The sequence below is a fragment of the Tachysurus vachellii genome, chromosome 1 (genome assembly GCF_030014155.1).
Source record: "Tachysurus vachellii isolate PV-2020 chromosome 1, HZAU_Pvac_v1, whole genome shotgun sequence".
NCBI lineage: Eukaryota > Metazoa > Chordata > Actinopteri > Siluriformes > Bagridae > Tachysurus > Tachysurus vachellii.
This window is the reverse complement of record NC_083460.1, coordinates 42258811-42270918: the sequence shown is the minus strand read 5'-3', so window position 1 is coordinate 42270918 and position 12108 is coordinate 42258811. Positions and strand designations below refer to the sequence as shown.

The window sequence follows — 12108 nt, the reverse complement described above, 5'->3', positions numbered from 1 at the left end:
TTTGCCCCCGAGCTGCCCACAAGAGCACAACACAAAACAAGTGAGAATGAGATGAGACAAGACTGTCCGGGAAAATCTCCATATTTATCAGCTTCTCATTAGCAGCCCTGTGGCTTTTTTCTCTCTCTCACAGCTGGTTCTGTGAATTATAGACGTCACATGACTTCCCGAGGAGGAAGTGCGATCTGTCTGTGTCTCGTTATCAGACATCTCATCTGTGACTTCAGTCCTGCTACACAAACACTAATAACACAAAATAACACAAATACCTGATTGTACTTAAGACCCAATTTAATAGCATACAGCTGACTCTAAAATTATTGCCACCCTTCAAGCAAATGAACAAATGATTAAATTTGCACTGCAAAAAAATTATTTATTTATTACCTAAATCATTTATATTAAACAGTTCTTTAAGTAGGGGGCACGGTGGCTTAGTTGTTAGCACATTCACCTCACACCTCCAGGGTTGGGGTTCGATTCCAAATTGAGTTTGCATGTTCTCCCCGTGCCTCGGGGGTTTCCTCCGGGTACTCCGGTTTCCTCCCCGGTCCAAAGACATGCATGGTAGGTTGATTGGCATCTCTGGAAAATTGTCCATAGTGTGTGATTGCGTGAGTGAATGAGAGTGTGTGTGTGTGTGTGCGCTGTGATGGGTTGGCACTCCGTCCAGGGTGTATCCTGCCTTGATGCCCGATGACGCCTGAGATAGGCACAGGCTCCCCGTGACCCGAGATAGTTCGGATAAGCGGTAGAAGAATGAATGGATGAATGAATGAGTTCTTTAAGTAAAATTCTCTCTCAGAATCATGTCAGAATTGTTGACGTCCATGAAAAAAAAAAACCTAGTTTCACCAAATATGACTGATGATTAGGGGTGCCATTACTTTTGAAACTAGCGTTGTATTGAAAAAACTGCGCAAAACAGAATGTACAATTGAAAGTCTTTAAATAATAATATGTCTAAAAACATCAGAAATATTGACACCCCTATTTTTATCTGAAATATTCTTTGAACTATTTTTATTTGTTGGTACAAACTTTAATTACTAAATGTCTCAAATATTGTTAGACATCGCAGGAAGGGTTTTAGCGCTTTTATTGGCCACAGTAGACGATTCGCCAGATGGTAAAAATGACGTTACTTTTTCAGCTGTATAGTAGAGGATAAAAGTGCACTAAGTATTAGCACAAAAGTATTAACTAAGTTCACTACAGATACCATTTCTTCTTAATTTTTACGTTTATTCTTTAAGGAAAATTATTTTTTCTCCATTCCCTGAGAAATGACACGATTTAACCAAGAAAAATCAGAAATCAGAAAAAGACTGTAGCACTTAAGGAAAACCGAATGTTGGAGACATTTTTTTAATCTCATAGACAGACAATAATATTGCTAATAATATTTTAGAATGGTTTTATTTTATTTAGTCATCTGAAAAAGTTATAGTGCTACAGCAGAGGATTTCTTAAATTATAGGGGTGCCAATACTTTTGAAACCAGCGTTATTCAGAAAACTACACAATAATCGGTAATTAATTGATTAATAATGTTTTAATTACAGTTGAGATCAAATGATCACTAATTGCGTGGGTTTATTTTATATATTCATCCACATTTTTTTTAGCCAGAAGCTTTAGGGTTGACTGTAAAATGTAAAAAAAAAAATAAATCAATACGATCGATTGTTCTTGCTCCATCTCCTAGACCAATTAAAATTGATTCCCCATTTGCAGGAAAATAAATGTGTAAAAAAAAATCTGGCAGGAATATATGAAGACCTATAATGTTACATAAACGTTAAAAAACATCTCAATTTCCTTTATGTTCAGAATAAATGGAATAAATTCCTTCATTTAAAGATCTGTTCGTGTACATAAAAGTTTAGAATCCACGCTAATGTCATACTGTACTGATACGTCGCTAAAAGTCCAGAACGCAAAACTTCCAGACGTGTGTATCTCTGATGTCATGCACACAGAAGAGAGTGGACGGTGTTGTCCTCTGGGTCTACAGTATGTTACAGTGTCCTGTGATGCAGCATGAGCAGATGTTCTTGATGTCTCAGAGGAAGCACGTGTCAGACTCGGTTACGTGTAAGGAGAGAGCTGAGTGCTGGGTAGGAATTGGTGCATGAGTAAAATAAAGAGAAAATATTTTTATCAAGCTTCGCGTTAGCTCTGACAGGCCACGTGGTCAAGCGTGCATCAGCTGTTCATCAGCTGTCCACGACGCTCACCGACCCGGTTACGACATCCATATTACCCGACCATTTAAATTCCCATTCACTGAGCCGCTTTCTAGCGCGTCGCTGCTGCTGCGACTTAAACTCCCTCCTCCAACCCCGACTCCACCATGTCGGAACCCGTGTTCGTGTACCAGTTCACGTCTTAAATCTCCACATATTTTTTTCTCTCTCTCTCCCTCTCTCTAATTATTTAATTATTTATTTATCCATTTATTCATTTATTATTTGCAAAAAAAAAACAACAACTCTATGCATGATTAATGGTTCTGTTATGGGGTCTATTCTATTTTGTTAAGGTGTTCGACTACTGATCGGAAGGTCATTGGTTCGAATCCCAGGACCACCAAGTTGGCACTGCAGGGCCCCTGAGCAAGGCCCTTAACCCTCAATTGCTCTGGTGTATAAACTGAAATAAGACAATGTAAGTCACTCTGGATAAGAGTGTCTGCTAAATGCTGTAAATGTAAAAGTATTTTCAGTTGCTGCTCTCACCGCTCGGTCCACGCATGCGCACGGGCGGGAACAGAACCGTACCGCTGACACTAACTGTATGCTATCATCTAATACATTCTCATTTGACAAAGTGGTCCTGACAGAAATATACTTATGTGTACGTGTATGTTTGCCTCGTACCTCTAGGGTTGTGGGTTTGATTCCCGTCTCTGCTCTGTGTGTGGAGTTTGATCGTTCTACTCGTTCATCAGGGGTTTCTCCGGGTTTCCTCCTCTAGTCCAAAGATGTGCATTGTAGGCTGATTGACATCTCTGAATTGATTATTGAGTGTGTGTGTGTGTGAGATTGCGCCTCAGTTCCTCCAGGTTCCCCATGTGTCACGAACGCGGGGATAAAAGATCCAAATGCCGGATAGCGTAAAACAAAAACGGGATTTATTAACATAAAAAACACGAAACATGGACACAGACTGGAGACAGGACAACGCAGAAAACAGAAGAAAACAAAGGATTCCACGCTGCTCAAGGCAACGCGGCTTAACTAAATACTAATAATAACTAGAATGTACATTTCCTGAAGAAAATGTGAATGGTGCTTGCACGTGGCAAGTTCCCCTCATCGTGCTGAGTGTTTTGATATGGCACATGTCCATGTTGTGCTAATCTTTGATTTTCACGTGACGCCACGTGACGTGACCACAATACACGTGAGGCAGTTCGCCACATTGTGCTGAGTGTTTTGATATGTCACATGACCATGTTGTGCAAATAGACAGGAGGGACAGGTGTGCAGAGGCTGGGAGGACGAGACAAGGGCGGGGCAGAGACGTGAACACAGAACGTAAACAAAAAGCACATGGCCAAAGTCTGGGCTCCTGAGTCCTGACACCATGACCTTATGTAGAGATACGATCTACCAAGTATTAGCACAAATTGAAACATAACTCTACAGACTTTTAATCCCTTTTTATCGTAATATTTCTGCTCTTCAGTTCCTGACCTGTTGCTTCACTGTGGTGTTTTTTTATTTCTCTTGTTCTCAGGAGATTTAACACACAACATAACATGGAGTACGTCGTTTCATTTATACTCCTGAAAACGGCTAAGTGCTAATTTCATCTTGTTCCGTGCAAGCAATGACACTTAAGAGAATTTTGTTATTAAAGAATAATGAGAGAGAAATAAAATGTCATTAAAATCTGATTATAGGACGATTAAGGGTTCTTAATCATTTTTCATGTGTTCTCGTGTAATGGATATTTTAATATATATACATGGGCGTGTGTGTGTGTGTGTGTGTGTGTATGTGTATGTGGGTTTGTGTGTATGTGTGTCCGTGTGTGTGTCTATCTGTGTTTCTTTGTGTATTCTTCATCCACCAGCAGATAATAACGGGTGCCAAGATTTCACCTGGCCTCCGGCACCGTGACTCACCGTGACTCACCTCCCGAAACGTCAGGAAAATAATGAACTAATCTGGATTCGCCTCTTCGCTCTAGATGCACTTTATTTCTGCATTTGTTCTGATCTCTTGTCAGAGCAAATGTGCTTTTGGCTGAGAGATTCATGACTAATTTCTGGCCGTCGCTCTTCCTCGGCTTGCCGCAGGTCGATCCTCTGGGCTTTCATTAAAAGCTGGATTTGCCCGTTTACAGCTGTGAGGCACATCTGCTCCGGGAGGCGTGTCCAGGTGCCGTGACTTCCTGCTTGCCTCCTGTGGCTGATTTTTTATTTTTTTTTCCCCCCTGTGAGACTTTATGGGGAAAAACATCGTACTGTTGAGGAGAAACATGAAAAGAGCACAGTGTGTGTTTTGTTTCTTGTCTTAATCGATCGTGAGTTTTACCGTGATCTTGTCTGAACACAGAAAGACAAAAGAAAATAAAGAGTGGAATATCAGATGTTAATATTTAAATAAAATTCTTGAATAAAATGCATCTGATAGCTAAAAGGGACGTAGTTCGCTTGACCCGTTTTAACTGGAGTCTAAAAAGCAGCACGATTGTAAGAGAGGCTGAAAAAAGAACTGGTTGTTACTCGTGTGGAAAGCGTCAGTCTGCGTGGGAGGAAGTCGCAGTTGTCAGAGCAGCTCGTGGATCTCAATCATGCTTTCGCTCATCAAACACGGTTGTGCTGTTAATCTCGACACGTACGCACCATGCCAATGTGGCTGACAAGAAAATCCTAGCATGCAGAAGAAAACAGAATTTTACCCACATACGCTAAAACGTTAGCATCTGTTCTTCAGATGTGCAGCAAGAAACAAGGCTGGATTCATTTAAACAAAATTAGGTTCATTCAGTTGATACAAAGCTTCAGCAAAACCTCCATTGATGTGGAACCTGAGATCAGTCTGATATTACACACACACACACACACACACACAATATTGTACTGAAGGATATACAGTATGTACACTGGTCAGTGCTGCTTTTGTGTAATGGCTTGTATTGTTTCTTCGAACTGTCTTCTTGTCTTGTGTCTCACACTGTGTACACCAGGTTGTACAGATACACTTTCTGTGTCTAGGACTAACTTACTTCAGTCCTTATCTCTGTGTTTGTTTTGTGTAGCTCTGTGTTTGTTCCGTGTTTGTTCTGTGTAGCTCTGTGTTTGTTCTGTGTTTGTTCTGTGTAGCTCTGTGTTTGTTCTGTGTAGCTCTGTGTTTGTTCTGTGTAGCTCTGTGTTTGTTCCGTGTAGCTCTGTGTTTGTTCCGTGTTTGTTCTGTGTAGCTCTGTGTTTGTTCTGTGTTTGTTCCGTGTAGCTCTGTTTTTGTTCCGTGTAGCTCTGTGTTTGTTCCTTGTAGCTCTGTGTTTGTTCCGTGTAGCTCTGTGTTTGTTCTGTGTAGCTCTGTGTTTATTCTGTGTAGCTCTGTGTTTGTTCTGTGTTTGTTCCGTGTAGCTCTGTGTTTGTTCCGTGTAGCTCTGTGTTTGTTCTGTGTAGCTCTGTGTTTGTTCTGTGTAGCTCTGTGTTTGTTCCGTGTAGCTCTGTGTTTGTTCCGTGTAGCTCTGTGTTTGTTCCGTGTAGCTCTGTGTTTGTTCTGTGTAGCTCTGTGTTTGTTCCGTGTAGCTCTGTGTTTATTCTGTGTAGCTCTGTGTTTGTTCCGTGTAGCTCTGTGTTTGTTCTGTGTAGGTCCTGGAGGAACGTTGTCTTATGTCACTGGGTACTGTGTCAGACATATATCGATGGAGTGACCATAAAAGCTTCTTGACTTCTTGACGACTTCTTAAAACACACACACACACACACACACGAGAATGTTAACAAAAACATGTTGTACATCCCAAATACAAAGTGGAATACTCTTCCCTGATTCATGCTGTTTCCTCAGTCACAGGGAAGGAAATGGAATGTTGTAAACATTTTATTTTTGGACAGCAATTCTGTTTTATTTATTTATTTTTTGTTATTTCTCAATTACTACCTCCTCCTTCAATTATTTTATGTTAATTAGCATGGCCAATTAATCTCGCTAACATCCTGAACAGCGAGTGTGGTGTTAGGAATACTTCAGTTGAGTTCAATCTTCAGCTAATGAAAGCAAACCAAGCTCACTAATATAACGTAAGGATAATGGGCCAAAGTGCTCGTTTATTCCGTGCAGTTTCAGACCCGTGATTCTCACACACAATGCCATGATGCAAGCTTGGGAAATCACACCGCATCCATGAGAACCCGGGAGAACTCACAGTATTCTCCTTACACCTGTTCATTTTATTAGGATGGTTAGGGGTCCAAGCACCAGAGGAATTTGAGCTACAGTGATTATTTAATGTTTATTACAGCTCATAGAACCATTCACCTGCTTTTAAAGAGTTCTCAGTAATGATTAAGTGCTCCCTAAATCCTGATACGTAACCGAGGAAAAATAGAATATTCTAATGATGTGAAAATCTCGAACGAATTGGAATTTCATTGTAAGTTGAACACCTCATGAAACTGGAGAACTGGTGTATTCCTGTCTCACCCACAGGCAGTGTTCCCAGGATAGAGAGACTGCTGAGGCTGAATAAATAAACGAATTCAACAGAAGAAATCCAGGAAAATTCTACTGTATATGTCATTAGTTTTTTGGATTAACCTGCAATATATTTCTAACATAGTTTTTTTTTAAATTCACTATAACTTTTCCCGACCTCAGTAGTATCCATGTGCTCTATTCCTGAATACTAAGTTGTTATTAGTCTGTGCAGAAGAGGTGTCTGCTGTCAGTCAGCCGAGAGCTGTGGATGGGATGTGTGTGAATGACAGAGGAGTCGGATGGAGCTTAGCTCAGGCCTGACAGACACAAGCTTTTGTATTAAAAAATGAAAAATTATTTTATACCCAGTGCAGTTTTATTGAATAATAAGGATGGAGGTGTGTATGAATGAATGTATAAATGTGTGTGTGTGCATGAATGTGTATATGAATGTGTGTGTGTGTGTATACATGTATGTGTATTTCTGTTATGTGTATGTGTGTGTATTACTGTGTGTGCATCTGTGTGTGTGACTATGTATCTGTGTATGTTGATGTGTGTGTATGTGTGTGGGCATGTGTGTGTGTGTGTGCATGTGTGTGTGTGTGTGTGTGTTACTGTGTGTGCATATGTGTGAGTGTATCTGTGTGTGTGACTGTATGTATCTATGTATGTTGATGTGTGTGTGTATGTGTGTATCTGTGTGTGTGTGTTACCGTGTGTGCATATGTGTGTGCAAAAGTGTGGGTATATCTGTGTGTGTGACTGTATGTATCTGTGTATGTTGATGTGTGTGTGTGTATGTGTGTATCCGTGTGTGTGTGTTACCGTGTGTGCATATGTGTGTGTGCAAAAGTGTGGGTATATCTGTGTGTGTGACTGTATGTATCTGTGTATGTTGATGTGTGTGTGTGTATGTGTGTATCCGTGTGTGTGTGTTTCTGTGTGTGCATATGTGTGTGTGCAAAAGTGTGGGTGTATCTGTGTGTGTGACTTTATGTATCTGTGTATTTTGATGTGTGTTTATGTGTGTATCTGTGTGTGTGCATGAATGTGTGTGTATTACTGTGTGTGCATATGTGTGTGTGACTGTGTGTGTGACTGTATGTATCTGTGTATGTTGATGTGTGTTTATGTGTGTATATGTGTGTGTGTGTGTGCATGAATGTGTGTGTATGTGTGTGTGTATTACTGTGTGTGCATATGTGTGTGTGACTGTATATATTTGTGTATGTTGATATGTGTGTGTGTTACTGTGTGTGCATATGTGTGTGTGACTGTATGTATCTGTGTATGTTGATGTGTGTGTGTGACTGTGTGTGTGACTGTGTGTGTGACTGTATGTATCTGTGTATGTTGATGTGTGTTTATGTGTGTATATGTGTGTATGTGCATGAATGTGTGTGTATGTGTGTGTGTGTTACTGTGTGTGCATATGTGTGTGACTGCATGTATCTGTGTATGTTGATGTGTGTGTGTGTGTGTGTGTGTGTTGTCTCTTGTATTACTGACTGTTATCTTTTTTGTGTTGTAACAAACCTCTGAGGAACACAGTAAAGAACAGATGAATAAACGAATGAACAGACGTTGTTACTGTGACTCGATCGTTATTGTTTATACAGTGAATTTTATCTCCTGTTGTCATTAACAGCCAAACTACGTGTTGTAACGTGGGATTGTTTGATCTGTTGAAGGATCTGTAGGCTTACACTCGATTGCTGTTAATTTCTGTAGTTTCCAAACATTACAAATTATAAAAATAAATAATGAATAAATTGACATTTTTGGAATACAAATTCGTCACAGACTTCAAAATCCGTATCAAGTCGTTTTTTAAACCAGAACTTGATTTTGTTTTCCGGAGATAAACTTAAAAAAAAAAAAAAAAAGCAGGACAACAATTTCGGATTTGAAATGAACTCTGAGAATGAACTATAATGTGGTACTCGCTTTCTCAGCATGTTTGTACGATATGGATTATAACTGGGCACGTATTGAGGAGAACGACACGCTCCCTGAACACGAGAGTGCGATTTGAACGCTGCTCAGGTGTGTTCTGTTCCCCTGGTGTGTTGAACATCACAGCACTCGATCCTCTGCTCTGCTGCTTGCCCTGTTCTGAGCTGAGTGCAGAATCCTGCTGAGTGATTAGCCATGTGCCCCTGCGGTGTCTTTCGCTCTTTTGCTTCTCTCCCTCCGGCGCTGCTTTCATCCCTCCACCGTCCCATTACACATGACACATGCACCGTGAGCGCAGCGCCGTGCCACAGCATCGCCGGCGCTGAAGTCACAGCGAGTCTTGTGGCGACTGATTGGAACAGAGGCTTGTGTGATTAGCTGTAGCCATTTTCATCTGGATGTGAAATCAGTGCAGTGGAGAAGCAGGAGTAGATTATGACAAGCAGCAGGCAGCCGGAGGAGATACAAACGTGCCTGGCGTTTCACTTCTCGTCGTGTTTTCACACTTGATCTTTATTTTCGGTGCCAGGATCTATTTATGCTGAAAGGTCGGAGCATGAAAATGTCCGAAAATGGTCTGGGGTCGATTGAAATACAATCAAATGCCACCGAATGCTGTGTGAACGTGTAGAAGCGAGTCGCTCCTGGGATTAAATGAATAATGTGATTGTCTTGTTATTTTCTAGCTCGTGTTTCGTGATCATGTTTCTTGGCATGTTAACCAGACAACACAATGGATGGATGTCAAGGAGATGAATCTAGAACATTTAATACTCTACAATGGCTTTATTTATACTGTATTTATGGGCTTTAAAGCGATAAAGGACTAAAGCGTAAAGTGACAGGTGTAAAGAAGCGCTAATTAATTCGACACGTTAAGTTCACGTGTGGGGGGGCACGGTGGCTTAGTGGTTAGCACGTTCGCCTCACACCTCCAGGGTTGGGGGTTCGATTCCCGCCTCCACCTTGTGTGTGTGGAGTTTGCATGTTCTCCCCGTGCCTCGGGGGTTTCCTCCGGGTACTCCGGTTTCCTCCCCTGGTCCAAAGACATGCATGGTAGGTTGATTGGCATCTCTGGAAAATTGTCCATAGTGTGTGATTGCGTGAGTGAATGAGAGTGTGTGTGTGTGTGTGTGCCCTGTGATGGGTTGGCACTCCGTCCAGGGTGTATCCTGCCTTGATGCCCGATGACGCCTGAGATAGGCACAGGCTCCCCGTGACCCGAGGTAGTTCGGATAAGTGGTAGAAGATGAATGAATGAATGAAAGTTCACGTGTAAAACACAGATCGGTGCGATTTCTGTTAGAGAAACCACAAAGCATATCCTGAGTGTATAAAAGTGATTGCGCCAGAGACTCCTTCCATAAATATTACGTACAAACAAAATCTCCAGAAAGAAATCGTCTCCTCACAGACGTTTTTCACGGTTAAACGAGACTTTAATCGTGTAAGAAGAATCTCTTTGTTAGTATTAGATGGCGATTACACACAAGTCCCTGTATGTCGTTGCTATAGTAAGGATATTGTATTAAAACGAGCCCATTAATGTAAATCTATGATGTACTGGTGTAGAAAATGACCAATCAGAATCAAGAATTCAACAGGGGTGTGTTAGAGAAAGGTTAAACTGCCGCACTGTTCTGTGTGCAATGACGTCGTACCTCCAGAACAAGCTCTGGGGGAAGTCGTGTCCTAATGGTTAGAGAGTTTGACTCCTAACACTAAGGTTGTGGGTTCGAGTCTCGGGCCGGCAATACCACGACTGAGGTGCCCTTGAGCAAGGCACCGAACCCCCCCAACTGCTCCCCGGGCACCGCAGCATAAATGGCTGCCCACTGCTCCGGGTGTGTGTTCACGGTGTGTGTGTGTGTGTGTTCACTGCTGTGTGTGTGTGTGTGTGTGTGTGCACTTTGGATGGGTTAAACGCAGAGAACGAATTCCGAGTATGGGTCACTAAGCTCAGAATGGATCCTTGTGTATCCAAGAAATTGTGAAAGTGTCATTAATATCTGTGATTAAGTGAAATACGCATTCATGCACCGGAGAGAAAATCTATCGTCAGAGAAACCAGGCTTCCGTCGCCTCGAGTGGAAAACGGTAATAAATGTATTTCAGTCTGAAAAGATCAAAAAAAAAAATTGAACACTTTCTGATTCTTCTCTTATCACAGTGACAAAAGGTTCTCGGCTCTGGGCTTCGGCGCTCGAATTCCACCCAATTATGAGGTAAGAGCGCGTTCACGCTCATTCAGATTCATCTCTCGTCTTTGGATTTAACTCTCACGGTTCACTCACTTCCTCTGACCTTGGCGAGCCGTGCGGCGGTTGGTATTCGGTTGGTGGGTTCGTGGTCACATCCGTCACCTCTCTGTTAAGCAGACGGCTTCGCTTCCACGTTCTCCACAACATCCTGAACGTCTCAGAACTTTCCTTACTATCAAAAAAATCTATAAGTAAATAAAAATAGCATATTTATAACAAATTTTTCAAAAAGAAACACAAACACACAATGACCCTGACCAGGAGGTTACTGGGCATGACCCACAAATGTCATGTCTAATCTAACGTCAGCTCTCCTGATTACACAATCACACATCTGTAAACAATCACTACGCCCTCACACACACTCACACACACTCACACACACTCACACACAGTCACACACAGTCACACACACTCACAAACACTCACACACAGTCACACATCACCACGCCCTCACACACACGCACACATCACCACGCCCTCACACACAGTCACACAGTCACACACAGACACACACTCACAAACACTCACACACAGTCACACATCACCACGCCCTCACACACACTCACACATCACCACGCCCTCACACACACTCACACACTCACACATCACCACGCCCTCACACACACTCACACATCACCACGCCCTCACACACACTCACACAGTCACACATCACCACGCCCTCACACACACTCACACATCACCACGCCCTCACACACACGCACACACAGTCACACATCACCACGCCCTCACACACAGTCACACATCACCACGCCCTCACACACAGTCACACATCACCACGCCCTCACACACACTCACACATCACCACGCCCTCACACACACGCACACACAGTCACACATCACCACGCCCTCACACACAGTCACACATCACCACGCCCTCACACACACTCACACACAGTCACACATCACCACGCCCTCACACACAGTCACACATCACCACGCCCTCACACACAGTCACACATCACCACGCCCTCACACACAGTCACACATCACCACGCCCTCACACACTCTCACACAGTCACACATCACCACGCACTCACACACACGCACACAAAGTCACACATCACCACGCCCTCACACACAGTCACACATCACCACGCCCTCACACACAGTCACACATCACCACGCCCTCACACACTCTCACACAGTCACACATCACCACGCACTCACACACACGCACACAAAGTCACACATCACCACGCCCT

The 12108-nt window shown here is 42.6% G+C and overlaps 1 protein-coding gene across 1 annotated transcript in view; it reads left to right on the top strand.

Annotated features, from left to right (window-relative positions):
- cpne7 (copine VII) overlaps window positions 1-12108 on the top strand; it is a 59525-nt gene that overhangs the window by 39031 nt on the left and 8386 nt on the right. The window contains exon 12 of the mRNA XM_060865604.1: window positions 10792-10846. Within this exon, the coding sequence (XP_060721587.1) occupies window positions 10792-10846 (55 nt within the window). The remainder of the gene's footprint in view (window positions 1-10791; window positions 10847-12108) is intronic.